Source organism: Cyanistes caeruleus, chromosome 1 (assembly GCF_971803275.1).
Source record: "Cyanistes caeruleus chromosome 1, bCyaCae1.hap1.1, whole genome shotgun sequence".
Taxonomy (NCBI): Eukaryota; Metazoa; Chordata; class Aves; order Passeriformes; family Paridae; genus Cyanistes; species Cyanistes caeruleus.
In genome coordinates this window covers 114,572,320-114,592,062 of record NC_141701.1, presented here as the reverse complement: position 1 = coordinate 114,592,062, position 19,743 = coordinate 114,572,320, and the positions used below count along the sequence as shown (strand labels likewise).

The window sequence follows — 19,743 nt, the reverse complement described above, 5'->3', positions numbered from 1 at the left end:
TGGAAGTGTTCAAGCTGTCAAAATTGTTACCTCGTTTACAGTTAGAAACCTTGGAAAGAGGCCAGGTGCAGGTCAAACACAGAAATACCGATCAAGCAGCAGGGCTGGGCTGAGGGCTGCTCAGGAACCCAAGGCAGAGCTATTGCCAGCAGCTGCAAATGCCACGAAGGTGTTTTGCCCTGAACAGCGTGGGCTGGGGCAGGTAAGCAGAGGCAGATACACCCTCTGCTCAGGCTGGTGCACATGGACTTCCATGTGACTGCAGGGAGTAATTGCTGCCTTTCCTCCGAAGATTAGATGATCTGGGAAACAAAGGTCATTTAAGTTTCTTGTCTGCTGTACCTCTAAGGCTCCCTAGGTAGAAAGCATCAGGAGTTCTTGGTTTTGGAGTGGCAGCTTGTTGCAGAAAGTGTGGGAGGGTAACACATCTCTGCTCTCTCGCAGTCATTTTGCTATTTCCCTTATAATGTGCAAACGTGCAGGGATTCGGGGTTTCCTTTGTTTGCTTCCTGTTTTAAATCCACAATCCAAGCAGCTGACAAGAAATAAAGCATAAAATCTCCCCAAGCATGTAGTGTGGGTGTCTCCTGTGTGACAAGTAACCGCTTTTGGAAGTCCAGAAATAGCCCATGTGCTCTGTGCATTGGGAGCATTCTTGGAAGCACTGCACGGATTCAGTGCACAGGGACATGCCAGTCACCAGGGTTCTGTAGCTGTGACACCCCACCCTGTGCCTGCTCCACAAGCCTGTGAGAGGGAGGGTCACAGGAAAATTTTTTGCATCAGAAAGGCAGTAGAAAAAATGAGGATTGACTGGCAAGTTTTATGAGTGGGCTGGTCCCATCTCAAGAGAAAGCACTAGTGTGTTCTTGTCATACCACACGCTTACCAAGTGTGTTTTGCAAATTCTCTTGTGACCTATAAACAGACAATAAAATTTCTAGGTGTGGATAGCTGACAAATTTGGAGGATTTAGGACACGAACCCACCAGACTTTATTCATGTGCATAATCCGAATCCGTGCAAATTGCACCAAATTTGTTGTCACTGTTCGCTCAGTGAGTCGGGGCAGGGCCTCTCTGCAGGTCCCATGGTGTTCTGAGAACGGCTCCTGCTGCTTGTGTTTCCCTTTCGGGTAACTTCTGTGGCAAGCTGCCACAGAAAGCTCATGAAAATAAGTAAATCTAACTAATTTCCCCCATTGCTGAGCCTCTTAGAAGTGATGGAAGCTGTGATTCCAAGTGCCTTGGCCTGTCTGGAAGATTTTACAAATCCTTGGGAGTCCAGAAGGAGAAAAATGCTGGTGTTAGACCCCGGGTCATTTTGTCATTGGGAACAAAAAACAAATTAAAAAAAAATAAAATATTTTAAACCCACCACAACCTGGGTTTTGCGTAGAAGTTGGCTCCTGAGACTTACTCGGTTTTTGTTTTAAATCCGGCTCTTTTTTGTTTGGCCGCGAGAGGGCGGCGGCGGCCCGGGGAGCCCGGCGTGGGTCAGGCCGGGAGCCGGCTGGGCCGGCGCGCCCGGGCGCTGCTTCGCTCCCTGGCTTGGAGCTCCTGCCCTGTCCCTCCCCACAGCCTGCGGCGCCCCGGCACACCCGCTCACACCCCTCTCTTGCAGGTAACGTTCCGGACAAGGATCTACCACTGTAACATTAACAGCCAAGGCGTCATCTGCCTGGACATTTTAAAAGACAACTGGAGTCCAGCGTTAACCATTTCTAAAGTTCTCCTCTCCATCTGCTCCCTCCTCACAGACTGTAACCCCGGTAAGTCCACCTGCCGCCTTGCATTCCTGCCAGCACCTAAATAACGTGGCCCTCCTCATTCCATTGGTATTGGCCAGCTCAGCTCCTGCCTCCGGTGGAGAACATTTCCCTCTCCAGGGCAGTCAGAGAGGGGCTGGAGCTGGTGGAGGGGGATATCCCCTACCAGCCTGCTCTTCGCTGCTCCTCAGGCTGACCACCCATGGGGAAACAAGCGATCCTCCTGCACATGAAAATCCTTCCCTTTCCAAACACAGTCTTCACTGGTCTGTAGGGCTACGGTAATTCAGTAACAGAGCTTGAAGAGCCACATACAGTTCTGAAAACAGGGGATTGACCTTTTACTTTCCATCATCCATTTAAAAGTGACCAGCTATGCCGCAAGTGGTCATCACTGCTGCTCTAACCCACCCACTGTCCACACGAGTTAAGAGGAATATGTCTTCATGTCTAAAGTCATTTTACAGACTGCATTTTTGTATGTCTAAAGAGGAGAGAAAGGCGAGATTTAACAGTGTACTAAAATTGTTGTACTAAACCCCTTCTTGAGATTTTGTCTTTCCTAGAAGGCAGCTTTACTTTGTTACAAGTACACTTAGCATGAGTATCTCAGTCACCCTTAGAGGGAATAAAATAAACCTGAAATGCATGAATTGGTGAAAACCTTCAGTAATGCAAAATATGACTGATTGTTGTGTCTTAAACTTCTTAAAACTTTATTGGCATTTCACTTTATTAAATTACAGATTAGTACATCACCATAAATACATAAAATCAGAGAAGATACAGATCATCAACTCAGTATGTTTAGGTTGTTACAGTGTACCTTGCCTGTGTGTTTGCCTTGTATGAAATTCACACTTTAGCTTTATTTAAAAGTTTTTATTTGGTAACTTGTCTGAAATAAGCGGTGTGTTTCCTTTTCAGCTGACCCCCTGGTTGGAAGCATTGCCACTCAGTATATGACTAACAGAGCAGAGCATGACAGAATGGCCAGACAATGGACCAAAAGATACGCTACATAAATTGGATTTTCTTCAAACTCTTACATTATTTGTCTGTGATGGAAAGAGCTGCTTATGATTTTGAAGGGGTGGGGGGAGGGAGGGTGCTGGTAAAGAGTAGGGTATTTCTATAACAGATTTTATTCAGTCTTTTATTTCCTAAGATTTTGTTGTTGTAACTTAAGGTATCTTGCTACAGTAGACAGCTAGGATTTGGAATAGCATACTTTAAGACTGTAATTAGTTCAGCAATATTAGCTCACATATAGTACCGAGAAGAATGTAAACTTCTTAGACTTCTTTGGTTTTCAGTTTGCTTGCAATATGTAAAAGATTAAAACAGCTTAATTTTGTACAGGTACATAGGTTGACATTTATGTAAAAGTCCTTTCAAGACTCTACACACTGTTTTTGCTTTTTGTTTGTTTGGGTTTGAGGGATTTATTTTGTTCTAGGTTGAGCTTCTTTTTTTCTTTTTTTTTTTTTGTAAAAAGATGTTGGGGTTGTTTTTCCCTATGGAGGGCACATTGGTATTTAACAAATCCTTTTTAAAGACTGTCATCTCATGATCTGTGATATGGAGAGGTGTATATATCGCCTCATATATGAAATGAGAAGTAGTTAATGTATTATTTTATAAGCCAATCTATCTTTGTGAAAAGAATAAAGGGTTTAATCAGGACTTACGGTAACCTGTAGTGAAATACCTTAAGCTGTTTAACTGTAAGGTGTGGAATAGGAGTCACTCAGTGGATTGGTTGTATGTTGTGGGCTACTTAAGTCTGCATTTGTTACTGTGCTAATAAAAAGATGTTTAAAAAAAAAAAAAAAGAAGAAGAAAAGATTGCTGCTTAGTCCCTTGCTTTGTCATTTTGCTAGAATAGCGTCTCTGTACGCTTCAGAGGATTTATGCTGTGGTTAAGGACAAGGGAGATCTGCAGGTGAGTGCACTGACTGCTGCTATTTTAGGAAGACAATTCTAGACAAGCATACAATGAATGACAGCATAAGACCTTCACAAGTGTTCACTAAGTGTTGTGCAGGTACCTGGCCATGAGAAGGTAACTTGCCACAGAGTCCATGATAGTTAATTTTTAGCTTAAGTTTTCACAGCCTTGCCTCTGCAGGACTGGCATGTTGTTTGAAAGTACAACCAGAAAAGTGTAAGCTATCTGGAAGGGAAAGAGGCCAGAAGCAAAAGGAAGAAAAGAATGTCTTGATGCTTTTCTGATGGAGTGGTCTATCCACACTTGGAAGAGAAGGAATGGTGCCCCGGTAAGGTAGCAGACAACACCGTAAAGGCGTATCTGTAGAGCCTTTAACTACCTATAAAGATTATCTCCTAGAGACATAGTGTTTACAGTGAGGTGTGTAGCAAGAGGGCAGTAAATTGTGGATATGGCATTTGTAACCACTCCCTTAAGGTACAGGCCGGAAGCACAGATTCATTTTCACATGGCGAGCGCTTCACCTTGCGACATTCTTGTGAGTGCTGGGTGGTCATCCTGTGCTCTCGGATTTGGAGCAAAAAAAATGCTGTATGTATTTAATTTGAGTACCTCTCATCCTATCTAGATACAGAGCAAATCTAAATTGGGCCAAAGTGGTCTGTTAATTAAAGGTGTCCTTTCCTTTGCTGGGTGGCTGTGGATAGTAGCACCTTACCCTCATCAGTTGAACTGCTGTCATTTGACACAGTGCCTGTTTTGGTGTGTGAGTTCCCTCAGCTGTTTGCCTGTTTGGTATCTACGTAACACTAGGAGCATCTCTGGTAATCTTTCCCTCTCTGCTACTAAGTAAATGGCTTAATCTCTCAGTAGGTTTTTGCCAGCTTCTTGCTTTGTGCCACCAGGACATGTCAAGTTAACTGTTGTAACTAGCGGGGGCAACTGATTTGTACAATGTTTATTCAGCAGGGTAGAGGCTTTAGAGGAAGAGAGAAAGATGGTTTAATTTCCTAAATAGTTTTTCTTCTTTATAATAATTTTTCTCCATTATCTTGTGAAAGGACTCTAGTTTTGCGGCAGGTAAATAATCCCAGTGACCTAGAACAGGGTTTGAGTCAGTGGAACAGTAAGAAAAAAATACATGTTCTGCCCATTAGCTATCACATTATACTCTGTACTTTGCCTATTAGCCCTGTGTAAAACTCTACTACAGCAAGTTTCATTTTTACTCAGTAACCGCCACTGTGTGCATATCATTTGTAGACGAGACACCAGATTTTCCATCACTTGTCAGTAAAACACTATAATATTTAGAAAAAACATCAGAATAAGTTTATGAAAGAAAACAGTGGGTGGTGGTTTTTTTTTTATCTGAGTGCCTCAAATAATCTAAACTCTAAATTTAGCCAAATCAAAGAAAATGTGTTTGCCTTTATGTAGCCTATTTGGAAAAATGGCCTTAGTCATTTAGAAGATCTGTTTCTCTTGCCTGTCTTAAAACAGTCAGGTCCTGGGAGTCCAGTGGAGCAAGCGAGCAAGCTACACTTGCACTGCACAGCTCTGGCAGCCTACAGGTGACATCAGTCTTGGCAGAAAAAATGGCACCAAGTCTGCAGCATGCAGAGCTGGACAGGAACCAGTCATCCCCATTCTTTCCATCTCCAGGCATTTTAAGTTCATTCAGACTTGTCAACATGCACTCCTTTGGCTCAAGGGTCAGCTTTAGTGATGTGCTATTAGTAGACATCTTCATTTATTTTGATTGCTTCAAGGCTGATGGAAGTCCCTTCCAGAAAAAGGTTTCTGCAGAGCTGAAGAAGAGGAACATGACCCACTCCTTGGTAAGAGGTTGCAATGAGGAGGTGAACCACTGCTGGTCTCAAGTCACCTCCACACAAGCAGATACTGAATCTTCTGGGTAGGGAGAAGCCCAGAGTACACTTACATGTGTGTTCAGTAGGAAATGAGTGAGGAGGGAGTGTCATCCTGCAGCACTGCTGGGGACAATGACTGTTACTGGCCAGGTAGGGGGAGGTCGTGCTATAGTGCTTACTCAGCTGCAGTGTTGCAATGGAAACAATTTTATGTTCCTAGCAGGGCATTACAAAAGCTTGCTCATTCATAATTACTCTCTTATCTTACTCCTTGGCCACAGCAATTCAAGCTATATTGAGCAAAGCGCATAAACAGTTTCGTCTACCTCCATTATAATGGTAGGGATTCCTGCTTAATTTTCAGTGAAGTGTACTGCTGCTCTGACATTAATAATGCTGACAGACTTTAGTAGTGCTGACAGGCTTTGTTAATCAGTATTCAGGAAGAGCAATACTATGAGCTTAATTGTGATCATTAAGCACACAATTTAGCAGTTATGATATGACAGTGCAAATATTGCTTGTGGTTTTGCTGATTCACAGTGAAATTCTTAGTATTTGTTCAAAAGAGGATTAATTTAGTGGAAAATGCAGAAACTGGGTACTTCACTCCCTGCTCTTGCCTTCAAATATAAAGAAAAGCTAGCATCAATTAGTACAGCAGGTTGTTAGATGCCAAAAATCTGGCCCCTGTCTCTGGGAAAAGTGGCTCATTCTGTCCCTCTATATATCCCCTTCAGTTCAGTTTACTGCCAGGCTGGCCTGGGACAGCAGAGTCCTTCAGCACACAGGTTTGCCAGTGTTGAGGCAAACACAGCACGTGCAGTTGTGCTCCTGCAGCCGGACCATGTGCAGCGCATGAAGACCGGGGCCGTTTGTACAGGTATTTCTGGGCATTTGCCACAGGGATGTCTGCAAAAAGGCAGCCTCCTACCCTCCTCAGCCCCCACCTGCACAGTCATACAGCACTTCGTACCAGCTGTTATCTGGCCTATGGAGGGCAGATTGCTGCAGCTTACCTCAGCAGCCAGGTAAGTGTGCCCTAAGCAGAGCCCAGCAATACATCCTGCATACAAAATTGACCCATATAATCCTCAGTAAAATTACCACCTATGAGAATGTGACTGATTTGTAGTGGACATGCTGGAGCAAACCCATAGCTGTGTTGTCCTTAGGTTGTTCAATCAATGAGTGCTCCGAGAGCTTTTCTGGTTTCTACAAATGAATTCCTGACATGAAAGCACTGCTTACTAGACTTTGTTGACAAGGTTCATGTTGGGGTATTTCCCAGAAGATGTGGGGGGTGTTTTTTTCTTCCAGACACTAGCAAAACATCACTGGCTAAATCTGGTAACTGTTCCTCCCACTCCATACCCTTTCCTACAGCAAGACACTGATCTCAGTCTCTTGCAGCATCAAAAAGCCCTATGGCCCTGTTTAAGGTCAAGGTAAAAGAACTGTTGCCATTTCAAATATATCACCTTTCCAAACTGAATGCTTTATTGCAGCTAATACTTTTTGTGACTACAGGCTATAGATCTGCAGGGCTATTATATACTGGTAAGCTTGTTGATTTGTCCCTCAACATGGCTGTATCCAGGCATAGTAAGAGGCCCTGCTAAGAGGTATCCATCTATCCCTTCCTCCTCCATAATCCTGGCAGCAAAATAACTGCTCTCATAAAGTGCTTTTTGAGGCTTTTACCAACAGTGGCTTTTTCAAGCCAAGTCTGTGAGAAGGAAGGATGCCTCTTAGCTATAAGCTTGCTGATTTTATTGCTGAATGATATTATTGCTTTAAATGAAACTGCAAGGAGCAAATGGCACAAAAAGGACTTAGACTGTGACCTGGCAGCAGGAGACAATGCTAAGCTAGTCTAGTTTTCACAGTTATTCCCTTTGCTCTTCCTTCCAGGCAAGGGAAATGTTGATTTGTTCTGGGCCTGGGACAGTTTGCTAGCTAAGAAGGTGAAGGGTTCAAGCAGTGTTTTCCGATCTGTCACAGTCACTTCCCACAGTCTCACTTTCTCAGCCCTTGCCCATTGCTGTGCTGCTTCTGTTTCCACTTGCCTTTGGTCCAGGAGGTCAGTTTTGTTTCCCAAGACAATAACTGCAACCTACAAACCAAACAAGAGGGTGAGCTTTATACCAAAACCATCCACCAGCCACAATCCTTTTAAGCAGCAGGCAAGTAGCAACACAGTTCAGACTTGTTCTGTAACTAAGCACTGGCACAAGGTAAGTTGCCTGTAGTTTGGAAGATCAGGGTCTGGGATTTGAATTAGCCTCATCTACTTATGGGTTGGAAGTTTGTTTTAATCATAGGATATGCAGGACTTCCCCTTCTTGCCATCCCGCTCCCCGCCCTCAGTGATTGCTTGAAGGGAAACAATACCCAAGAGATCCAAAGTTAAACAGCCCTATTCTCCACTTACTTGGGAATTGAGCTGCCCTAGACAAATGATAAGAGCATGATATCCGAGTAGGTCTAAGCAGCAGATGCTGGAGAGATGAAAAAATGCACAGGAGCAGAGAAAGCCTGGATCCCACAGTGGTGGATTTTGTCCTGTTTGTGTCTTTCCCAAGCCCCATCCCGCAATATAAATAAAGCCAATCGTGCCAGCAGACCAGGCAGGCTGGGCTACGGGGCCCCTCTCCCAGCTCAGCCCTGCCAGCTGCCCAGCCCCAGGCACCAAGAGCCACCCAAAGGACTGAAGGGGACAGTCTGCTGAGAGTGGCAGATAAGCACCAGCAGCGTCCTCGGGGGAGCAGTTCCAAGAGCAGCAGGTTAGCTAAGGAGAGCAGCACAATGGTATCAACTCAGATCTGCAGTTGTAGGGATCCATCAAGTGACTTGTGTATCACCCAGACAGTCCAGTGTGGCTGAGCTCAGTAAGTACATGCAGCCTTCCCAGTGCTTCAGCTCTAGGAAGTGCCAAAGGCAGTGCTGGCCACATGAAGCCACTGCTCCTCCTTGTTTCAACTGTTTTCTAAAAATGTTTTACCAGCACCAGCTCTTAAGGGAAACCATGACTATATTTTTAGTTCAAGGTCCTTAGTCAAACTCTGTTTTCATCTCTACACTAGTGGTTTGACAAAGATCAAGTGATAAAGTCCTCTCTTGCTGATGATTTGTGGGGTTTGCTGTGGCCACACCTGCTTGCTCTTTCCTGTTCATCAGGCTAACTCCAGGATGCCTTCTACTTCTTTCCAGCTAGAGATGTTTGTCCTGTTCCTGTGAGGTCTGAGGCTTCCTTTCTTTTCTACAGTAGGCCAGGGTGTTTGGAAAAATGCTGCTTAGGGGTTTTTTCCCCCTCTGTGAGGGCTTTGAAAGCATGTGCATTTACCACATGCTCCAGCTGAATTTTAGCTATGGCAAAGCACTGTCAGTATAAGAGAACAAAACCTCTATTTAGTATAAAATTTGGCCAGGCTTTAAGGTGCGTGCTGGAGAGCCCCCACAGCCAGCAGAGGCAAGAAACCAGCCATCAGTGCTTTCTGTCATCTGCCACACAACAGGGGACTGTGCCACTCAACGAGTTGAAATTCTGCCAGCTCTGAAGCACCATGTGTGGAGATACATCCCCAATTCAGTAAAGAATTCATTCTAGTGGAGCCCAGACTTTAAGTTACAGAATCATTAATCTGCTGATTAACAGTTGCCTTAAGGAAGGACTCCTGATCTCACCTTGTACACCTGAAAGCCTATTTTTTAATGGAAATCACAGGAATTAAAGCTATTTTATCCATCTGACTGTGGCCACTGCTTTTTTAACTGTTATCCTCAGTCAAAATCACAATTTTAAGCTCTCCAAAAGGATAAGCAAAGTGGCTGTTTTCTAAAATACCTGCATGCAAAGAGAGAGAAGAATTCTGACAGGTTACACAGATGATCAGGATGCAGATCCTGTTGGGGCTGTAACTCCCTCTCTGCATTACAACATGGTGTATAGTACCAAATCAAGGCCTTCATAAAGCACAGTGCCTGGAAAAAAATTCCTGCTTGTCCACCTTTCCTTGCCCTGCAGGGGAGTTATGCTTGACTCCTGTATCCCTGATATACGTGACAGCCTGCAGCTCACACCAGCCCTACCACCTAACATACTTCTGTGACTGCACATTCATCTGCTGTCAAACTTGAGCCTGCCTTCCTCCACCACCCTGTGTGCTGTCAGTACAAACCAAGCTACATTTTTGCAAAGTCTCTCCCTACCATTATCCAATTAATTCTTCATGCTTTTTTTTTTTTTTTTCTTTTAAACAGCATAGAACAGGCATTTGGAAAGCTGTAGGCTAAAGACATTAAACAGGGAAAACTACTCCAGAATATAGATACTGTAGGAAAAGCCGTAATGCTAATGCCACATGCAAGTTATATTTGTTTAGCTAAGCTGGAACACTGTCAGCTGAAAACACTAGCTGCTTTCTAAGGGAAAATAGAGCAGTCATTTCACACAATTGAATTGATTCAATATGGTTGTTAAAATACATTAAAGCTGCTTTGCCAATTGACTAATGTCTGGGAGACCCATTGTCAATTACACTAGTTTGTAAGCCATCAAGTACATGAATACAAAACAAACAAAGATAATGCCCTTCGTTATATTATTCTATGCACTTGACTTCCCCTGTACAATATCTAAAAAAACATGAGCTGCACTGCTGTAGACCATATGTTTTATTAGTCATAAGTGTCCTGGCTGGTGCATTCAGCTGACTGAATTTTAGCTGTAGTAGAGGAAATAAGGAGGAAAAAAAAAAAAAAAAAGCATTCTTTTGCATGACCTGCATGGCATGTGAATTAAGCTTCCCTGGCATGTGAAGGCCTCCTTTTTGCTGGGTCACCCAAGGCTGTGGGTACATTCATTTTCCTGAGCTCTGCAACCTTAACTTCCTATCACTGATACAGCATTTAGCCAACCATGCATGTACCTCCTTTTTGTCCCTGAAGAGGTCGATCTCCTTTTTGAGCAGTTCGACTCTTTGGAAGGCTTCGAGGCTGGTCACGGCGTACACCAGGACAAAGCCGTCAGCCACAGAGAAATAGTGCTTGGGCAATTCCACACCCTCCTGCAGACCCCTGGTGTCGTAAAGCCGCAACTGTTCCTTCACGCCTCGGTCTGTCTCCACCGATGCCAAATACACATCTTCCATTGTGGCACCCTCTTCTAAGCCTGTTCAAAAACAAGCAGGAATGTTCCACTGCTGTAAATACAGCCTCACTATAAGAATTCCTTGCAGTGCAGCACAATTTTGCCCCACAGGAGCTTTCAAGAGTGACTTGACCAGGCCTTGACCTTGCCTGGCATCTCCATGGAGGGCTGTATTCACAGATGACTGCACTAGCTATTTCCAATAGTGACACTGTAAATACATTAATATGTAAGCACATGATTATGCCTGTAAAATTAATCTATACAACATGCACATTTAGAATAGGATAAGATATATGCTCTCTTCCCAAGTTTTCCAGACTCTGGCCACCCAGTTGTACCAGTTCTGTGCCAAACATGCTGCAAAACGAGCCTGTCCAAACATACCCTTTTGGAACAACAGCCAGGGAACACCAGATAGTCAAGTACTAACATCTTAAGCCTACTTCTTTGCCTCATAATGAGCTGGATCATACTGCAGAGGCAGAAGACAAAGGAATAATAAAATTCCAGAAGACTGCTGGAATAATAATAATTCTGGAAATGAATGTCTATTGGTGGTACAACTAACCAATATGTGAAATTAAGCCAGAAAGGGAAGGGGATGTTTGCAGGCAAACAAGTTGCATACTGTATTTACTCAAATACACAGTGAGCTTTTTCCATCCCCTAGGGATTTAAAATTACTCAGATTTGCTAATAGGAACAAGTTCATTTACTTGTACCTTGAAAGGTAAGAGCATGCACAAGGTAACAAGCTTTCATATATCACCTGTTCCACCCTGACTATCTGCATACTGGCCCTCCTTCCCACCTCCTCTCCACACAGGAAATGTGAAGTAATTCAAGGCAGCTTGCTTTGAACTAATTAAAATTATTTTTCCTAAGCCAAACCTGAAAACACATAAATCACCTTGGCTTTGTGTTCCTCCTGGATGCAGGTGCATAAGGTTACAGGTCAAAACAATCTATGTCTAGTGTAGCTGGGCCACTCTCAGAGTTGGTTTTAAGTATTCATATAAACCCTCTGCAACCCACATTTTTGCCTCCACTGCATTCCTATATACAATTGTTTGCTGTTGCAGGACTACAGTAATGAGTTCTGCTTTATTCTCTTTGTCTGCCAAAAAGGGACCATTTTAGTGTATTGTTTAAGAAAACACAAGGGATTATCTGGCCTATGAAAATAAGGATTTTGCTATATTCAGTGACACTATTCAAAACACTTCACATTGACAAACAAGCTAAAGCATTCCACCCACGCTGCTGGTTTCCCGTGATGTATGCAGCATTCCTGTGCAGGAAAGTGGCACAAGCTGTTCTTTTTGCCCCTCTCTGTGCAGTCTTCATAGATCAAACTCTTATTAGGTTTCCAATGATTTGATTTATCTTGCTTCCAAATATAGCCACGCTAATGTGTGGGAGCAAAACTAAGAACAGAAGGACAAAGCAAAGGTTAATAACAAGAGGAAGCACAAATGCATCCTGTGTGATTGTAGAATGTGTTAAAGGAGCATTTTTAAAGACTGAGGTAGTAACAAATCCCTTTCTGGATACAGCACTGTTGTTTAGACACAGCACTACTCTTGCTCTGCCTCGTTGTATTGTACAGACAGTTCAAGGAAATATCTGCCATCAGTAAACACGGCTTTGGCAAGATGGAAGGAACCATAAGTACCTAAATTTTCTTCTTAAAAACCAACAAATAATATTGTACAGTTTTTCATCCCCTAAATGCTACACTGTAATTCAACAGCCTCTAATATATCCAGCTTACCCTGTGACAATCTCTTCCTAATGGCATTAAAAGCAGCAGAGAAAAGTATGTCTTTCAACATCCTATTTAAAAACTAAGAGGAAAATTTAAGACCTGGGACTTAACTCAGCAGAATAGAGCAACAAATTTTGATGTGAAGTGGGAGGGGCACATAGGAGGGAGTTGAAATTTATGCACCAGTATCAGATTCCAGAGGTGAAATGTCACCTACATGCACTGGTGGAGAGAGTATATGCAAGTAGTTTCCAAAGTAAACATAGATAATTTTTAGAAATACCTGTGTCACCTTATTCTAGGCCCTGTTCCTAAAGCCCAGACCACGTAACAGCCACCTCTTGCTGACAATGATGTTTATATTTGTTAGTAGCATCCCATTCAAACACTTCCTAGGTCTCCATTCAAACAAGAGTCAGGTAGGTTGTTGTAGAACACCACTAGTCAGTGCCCTAGAAAGGTGCTGGCACCATTCCATCCTCCTTGCTGCAAAGATCCTGATTCTCTTTCCCTTCACTGGCATGCCCAGGCATCCTTCCACCATCTCTGCTTGGGTGGGCACGAGCAGCTTGTGTTGGGAAGATCTTGTCCTGCAGATTGCTGCCAGCTTGAGTAGTTTTTCCATGGAGCAGAGCACTACCGTGGGCCAGCCCTCAGGTTCACAAGTTAGAGAGGTGAAGGGGAACTAACAAGGTAGTGCACAATGTCACAGTTCCTTTGAAAACAAAAAAATCTTAAAAGGCTGGAGAGGGGGAGGATGAATAGACAGAAGTGATGCCACTCTTTAGCACCTCCTTAGCTGGTGCAAATCTTGGGAGAGGCAGAAAGGTCTTTGTTTTTTACCAACTGCTGCCACAGAGGAACTGCAACGGGAAGCTTCAGTCATAAATTGGGTGTTGTTACAACCCCTTGTGGCTTCCCAACGAGGAAAATAAAAGGCTCAATATACTAATGAATACTGCACACTCAGTCTAGGCATAGTAGATAGATTGCAAATACCTGAGTAAATCAAAATTTCAAGAGGGATGGAATTTCAAAAGTTCCTAGCTGGATCTTGAACATTAATGCAGTACAAATTTTTTGTCTTCTTGAGTACTTTTGAAGATCTCCTGTGTAATCTCTTTTTCCCCTTTTCCAGAGGAATTCAGCAAAGAGCTCCTAAAAGCTGCTATTTCTTACATTTATAAACTGCAGAACAACAGGCTTTTCTTATTTAGATCTCAAAGGACAGTGTATCAGAGGATCCCTGACTTGGGAAAGAGCTGGACAAACCTCAAGAAGAGCTGATCTGTTTAGATTTAACTGCTAGGGAAGTACTGGTCCCACAACAAATAGCCAGGCTGTGACCCTCAGTTACATACATTCAGTTCCATTTTCATCTGTTTCTAAAATGCAAAGCTAACTGCACTTCTGTCACCAGGTAGTTCTAATTTAAGAAGTGAAGATGAAAAAAGGTGTCTTTGCCCATGGCAAGGGGGTTAGAAGGAGATGATCTTTAAGTCCCTTCTAACACAAACTGTTCTATGATTCTATGAATGTATAATGATTCTATGAATGCATAATTAGGTTAATTAGCCTCCATCACATCCAAAGTGTAAGCCAAAACCCCAAATCCCTCCAGCTGGAATAAGTGAGGCAATTTCTCTCATTATGGCTTCTACCATGGTAATATATGGTGTTTTCATTCCTAGCTAGTAAGAGGATCTGAAGTAGCTGCTTATGAATAACCTGACCATACCAGCTGTTTACACAGCCAGGAGGCAGAGAAAAGTTTTCTGCAAGGGACAGTTCTCACCTTCTCCTGTTGAGCTGATAAGTTTTAGTATAGGCTGAGAGGCCAGAAATATTTTAAAGGCAGAAGGAAGACTCCTTTCTGCACCATCACTGAACAGGAACACTGTTTAAGGAAAAATATCCATCCTCTTTACAGACATACCCTGTGCCAAAGGTAAGCCAGCAAGTCTCCTGCTAGCCTGGTCAAGAGAGGTCAGGCCAAGCAGTGCCAGATACCACAGGTACTTAGTGGGACTATCTTCTGCTGCCAGTCAAGGACCCTTTTCATGGCTGAGGAGATAAGACTGGCCCCTCTTTCTTCAGCACAGCAAGAAGGTGGAGGATTTGGACAAACACAACACTTAAGTCACAAAAAGAGAGATCATCCCAGGTACCAGGCAATCACAGAATCATAGAATAGTTACGGCTGAAAAAGATTTCTAAGATCATCGAGTCAAATGGTTCAACAAACTACATTATTTTACGTGGCTCTGAGAGCATCTCATCTATTTGTCCCCTCCTTTCTCATCCTGGGACACAAGGCAAATTCCCTTGCAGTTTAAAGCCTAGCACAAAATCCAATACCAGACATCATCACTCAAATGCTACAGGGACACAAATAGTTCTTTTTTGGGGTATTCCTCCTTCCTGAGTACTTTTTCCTCTTTGACCTCAAGCAATCTTAGTGCCTTTTCAAGAGTGTTAGCTGCTGACCATGTAAGTAACAGTGGACTGTTAAGGACTTCACCCATGATGAGCCAGGGAAACCTGAAGGTGCATGTTTTTCTAGGAAAAGAAACAGTGCAACTGGGTTTACAGCACCATCACCAAGCACACAGCCAGGAGCATGGGCTCAAAGCCAAGGGCTTTACATAGCAGCATGAAACCTCCAAGGACTCTAATCATTTCCCTGACACCAGCTGTGCCACCACTCCTTTTTACAGGAAAGTCAACAGGAGGCACATGAGCATTGACAGACTCATGGCTGACTTACAGCCAGGAGGAGACACTCGTGACAGTAGCTGTGACACCTCAGAGAATGGCAGCAGACCTTGTGCTCTGAGCCTCCAACCAGGTTCTAGCGTGCCTCTTGTCACTGAGAGGAGGATGTGCCTGTCATCAGAACGGAAAGACTCCCCGTGTTGGCTCGGCCATCCTCCCCACGGCTCCGGGGCCCTTGGAGCGGCCGCAGAGCTGCTCCTGACGTCAGTCAGGAAGCACAGGTTTTGAAACAGCTTGTGTCCATGTTGCCATGCCCGGTGAGCTGCCTTGCTGGTTGGCTCTGAACAGACAGGCTTTCAGCGAACACACGGGTCCCTCCTTGCCTCCGGCCAAAAAGGCCAGCAGCCAAGATGTACATGTCCGCTTTCTGGAGCTCACAAGCTTCAGGAAACAAGGATCAAGATCCTGTAATCACGTTTCAGGTGGGGAAGGGCCACCCCTGCAATGGTAGCACCATTGTGCAGTTTAAAGCAGCTCAGCTAAGGAGCAGTCAAAGACGCGCCATTCCTCAAACTCTGTCCTTGCACAGGGAGATCCTCACAATGGCATCCTGCCTCTACGGTTCGGGAGCTAAATCAATACAGAGCAGAACAGAAGCTGAAGGTCTTCTGGGAACCATTTCCATCAGGCAATACTTCAGGCAACCTCTGCCACAACTGCCTATGTGCTGAGGAAGAGGCAGGGAGGATGGTGACCACTCACCAGCACTGCCAAAAGCACCAGCTTATTGGTCCATCCCTCCAAATGTGCCTGATGGCCTGTGTAGGGGAAATCAAAATTACTGGGCTGTGGCCACTCATCTCTTGGAGGTGCAGCAGCTCTGTAATGACCCTCTCCATATCTTGATCTTGACTCTGCTACTTGTCCTCTTTCTCTGAATGTCTTAAGAACACGATTTGACCAAAATCACAGAAAACAGGAAACTACCTTCTTCCTTCTCCCCTTGCACTCCCCATCTGCTATCAGCTGTTCCTTCCTTTACCAGTAACTCCAAAAAATAAAAGCAGAGCTTCAGGCAAGGAAAAATTATCCTTTTAAGTGCAGGGTGGCCAGGGGACAGGTCTGTGTTGCTCAGTGGCCCAGCTGGAGCAGGGCATTTGGGAGTGACAGAGGGACACCCACGGCTAAACCCCAGGCACGAGGCCTCCCTCCGGTTATGTCAGCCAGTGTCCATGACGTTGTATAATCATGTACATGGCTGGCTCCATAAATAGCTCCTCTGATCAGCAACACCCGAATATCCTTCCTGCCTGGGTTGCTAATAGGAGGCAGGAATTAATGCAAGGCAATACGATTTAAGTAACGTGGCCTTGCTCACGCTGCTCGGGTGTCTCTGACAGTCACACAGCCCAGCACAGAGGCGAGGCAGGTCGGCAGCAAAGGGAAAAACCTTCAGCCTGCAAAGCTTTGCAGCCTTCACGTTGAAAGCTACACAGGGCTACGTGCCTAGCACTCAGTAGGATGCTGGAAACAGATGTTGCTGCAACATTAGAGGAAATCCTCCTTTTAAACACGGGTATTAGCACACAGTTCTGTATCGCTTTTTCAGCAAATTCCTCCCATCCACACATTTTAAAGGTGGAGCACTGCACCAAAGCACCATGCTAGAAATCCTTGCGTTTATCCAACAACTTATCCTGATGTCTGATTTACCTGGCTCAAGAAAAAATGCAAAGTGACTCAACATCTTCTGTCAAAGCCCTGGTGCCACCCCTCGTTTCTAGGTGAGGCAGGAATAATTTGTCAGCCTGATGATCATTGCCATTCCTTTCAAAGCCAAATGTGGAAACAGAGGGAAACATGCCGCTTTTGCCTTTATTCCCTTCCTTTTGTGCACAGCAAATATCAGGCATCCCCTGTTCCTCTGTCAAGTCTGTTTTTCCCGTGAGGATTTAAGAGAGCGGAGACACTTGGCCTTCAAAATTCAGCACAGAATGTGGAACCTATAGCTGAGCTGTTTTTCTTTCCAGAGCTTTGATTAAGTGTTAGCCAAAACCAAGCAAAATAAAGCTTTAAGAATGTGAAACAAAAGTCTAAACAGTGTCTACACTCATCATGTGACAGCTATTTATTTTTCAGGCATCTACGGCATCTTCCAGGGAACGAGATATTTCTTTTGTAAATATGCAGCCGGCACATCACCTACTTTCAGTGTTTCTTTTTAAACATTCTTGTATTTTATTACCAGGAACATCATGGAATGAGTTCTTCTCCAAGACTCTTTTAAAAATCCATAAGCAAGGGACTATGAATTTTAAGAACAGCCCAGAGATGCCACAAAACCCCATTTCCTCCTTCACCTCAGCGCAGCGCACAGTCCTCCATTATTGGTGTTTTGGGGCCCACACCGAACAAGATGCTAGAAAAGGAAACAACCTCCCCCCAAAAGTAAAAATGTCTCACCAACAGTATGATTTCCATAGAGAAGCTGCTCCAAAATCGCAGTCTTTCCCACTGAGGCCATTCCACAAACCACCACCTTGTAGCCCTTTCCCATGTTTCCCGAGGGCCGGTTCCGCAGCGGAGCCCTGTGCAGACAGGGGAGGCTGTGAGCCTGGCACGGCGCAGGGATGGGCACCAAGGGTGGGAGCCGAGCCCACAGAAGGCACAAGGCAAAGCGCCAAGCAGCGGGGGCACAGCTCCCTCACAGCGTTCGCCAGCGACTGATATTTTTAGGACTAAAATTTCCTCCCACATCATTTTTTTCAGGTTTTAGGCTGCTGCCAGTGGTGCTGATGCTTGCCTGCAGCCTCGACACTTGTCCTGTCAGGTTTGGGGAGACCGGGAGTGCTGGAGCATGCACACCCCCAGGGCTTAGGCTGTGTTTGTTGGTGTGTGTGTGTGTGCACAGCGTTATTTGGCTTCCTGGGGTGGGCTTGATGGTATTTCATAGTACCAGGATGGCTTCTAGAAATGCAAGAAAATGGTGGTTCCTTCCCTTTTATTCTGCTCACAGAAAGTTTCTAGCTTTTACGGACTAGGAGCTACAAAACAGGAGTGTTAAAAGACAGGCAGAAGCAGAGGAAAGCAAATACAGAAGCAGGTTTTTTCGGCCTGCTTTAAATCAGTTTGATGGGTGGGGTTGGCTGTAGCAGGAAGCATCCAGCAGCTAGGGGCATTTCCCTCTGCCAGTGAGCCATGGCAGGGCAGCAGGCCCTGACTCAGTTTGCTCTTTGGAGACATTTGCCACAGAGAGAGCTGAAGAGTACCTTTTCTGGACCAGGAGGGACTGGCGTTGTCCTGCTTCAATTCCAGTTTAACCAGGCAATGCTTCACAAGCCAGGGTGCTCTGAAAAGCATATGCTGAAAAACAGAAAGGTCACCCTGCAGCCGCAGGTAGGGAGGCAGAAGGGACTTGCAGGCTGAGAAAGCCTAACTCATAGAATCAGAATGGCTTGGGTTGAAAGGCAGCTTAAAGATCCTCTCCTTCCAGGCCTCTGCCGTGGGTAGGGATGCCACCAATGAGACCAGGTCACTCAATGCCCCATCCGACCTGTGCCATGCAGGAGGGATGGGAGCAGGGACAGGAGCAGACCAGTGGGTAAAGCCAGGGCCTGCAGAACCAGGCTCGATGGCATCCTCTCCCTACCCTCCACTGAAAAGGTTTTAGGGTTTGTTTCTAGGGTTTTACCCTTAGCATTTACTATTTAGAATAGAATAAAATAGAATCATTAGGTTGGAAGAGACCTTTAAGATCATCCAGTCCAAACAGCAACCCAGAACTACCACAGTAACCATTAAACCACCAAACCACATCATCCAGCAACAAATCCAGATGCCTTATAAACTCCTCCAGGGATGCTGACTCCTCAACCTCTCTGGGCAACCTATTCCAATGCCTGATGGCCCTAACAGTGAGAAATTTTCTTCTAATACCTAATCTGAGTCTCCCATCTCAGCTGAAGGCCATTTCCTCTGGTCCTCTCACGGCAGTCACAGTAGAGGAGACCAACCCCCAGCTCACTACATTCTCCTTTCAAGGATTTGTAGAGTGATGAGATTTCCCCCGAGCCTCCTCAAAACTAAACAAATCCAGCTCCCTCAGCCCTTCCTCGTAATCTTACGATTTTAAAAATTATTGTTATTTTAGGGGTTTTTTATTTTTTTTTAAGGCTTCATTTCAGGGTTTTAAGCAAAGTCCCGCCCCAGTCCCTAACGTGGGGGACTTACGGGGGGTTGGGGAGAGGGGGTATATCAGGAGATGCCGCATCTCGCCAAGCCCCTGCTCCAGGTGCAGTCCCCGGGCAGACCGTGCCCCAGTGTCCCGGCCCCAGAGCGCGGCCCCGGCCCCCGAGCGCGCCCCCGGGGCCGCCCCCCCGCCGCGAGCGCGCACCTGGACGGAGCGTCCCGGCCGGCCCCGTTGACCGCGCGGGCCCGCCCCCGGCTCCCATTGGCGGGCGCGGGGGGCCGGGCCGGGCCGGGCCGGGCGGGGAGGGACGCGCGGCCCACAAG

The 19,743-nt window shown here is 45.2% G+C and overlaps 2 protein-coding genes across 26 annotated transcripts in view; one reads left to right on the top strand and one right to left on the bottom strand.

Annotated features, from left to right (window-relative positions):
- LOC111923476 (ubiquitin-conjugating enzyme E2 E1) overlaps positions 1-3,614 on the top strand; it is a 45,957-nt gene extending 42,343 nt beyond the window's left edge. For all 20 annotated transcript variants that reach the window (XM_086851586.1, XM_086851513.1, XM_086851505.1 and 17 more), the window contains 2 exons: positions 1,624-1,771; positions 2,696-3,614. In XM_086851586.1, coding sequence (XP_086707712.1) covers positions 1,624-1,771; positions 2,696-2,793 — 246 coding nt within the window. In that variant the 3' untranslated portion in view covers positions 2,794-3,614. The remainder of the gene's footprint in view (positions 1-1,623; positions 1,772-2,695) is intronic.
- A 2,389-nt stretch (positions 3,615-6,003) lies between these two features.
- Positions 6,004-19,731, bottom strand: NKIRAS1 (NFKB inhibitor interacting Ras like 1). Of its 6 annotated transcripts, none has more exons than XM_086851619.1 (5): positions 19,625-19,710; positions 18,501-18,594; positions 17,695-17,819; positions 10,525-10,766; positions 6,004-7,709 (listed from the first exon to the last, which is right to left on the bottom strand). In XM_086851619.1, the coding sequence occupies exons 3-5, from the start codon at positions 17,786-17,788 to the stop codon at positions 7,470-7,472; spliced, it is 576 nt and encodes a 191-aa protein (XP_086707745.1). In that variant the 5' UTR covers positions 17,789-17,819; positions 18,501-18,594; positions 19,625-19,710; the 3' UTR covers positions 6,004-7,469. The 6 variants fall into 6 exon arrangements, with proteins under 6 accessions (XP_086707745.1, XP_086707752.1, XP_086707757.1 ...); XM_086851626.1 differs by lacking the exon at positions 19,625-19,710 and adding an exon at positions 19,462-19,607; XM_086851631.1 differs by lacking the exon at positions 19,625-19,710 and adding an exon at positions 19,168-19,595.
- Between the last annotated feature and the right edge of the window lie 12 nt (positions 19,732-19,743).

Coding starts and splice junctions, on each gene's coding strand:
- NKIRAS1 (XM_086851619.1), bottom strand. CDS start 17,788: ATGGGAAAGGGCTACAAGGTGGTGGTTTGTGGAATGGCCTCAGTGGGA. Junction 10,767..17,694: donor CTATGGAAATCATACTGTTG/GTGAGACATTTT, acceptor GTTTTTGAACAG/GCTTAGAAGAGGGTGCCACA. Junction 7,710..10,524: donor TCTTCAGGGACAAAAAGGAG/GTACATGCATGG, acceptor TTTGGTTTGTAG/GTTGCAGTTATTGTCTTGGG.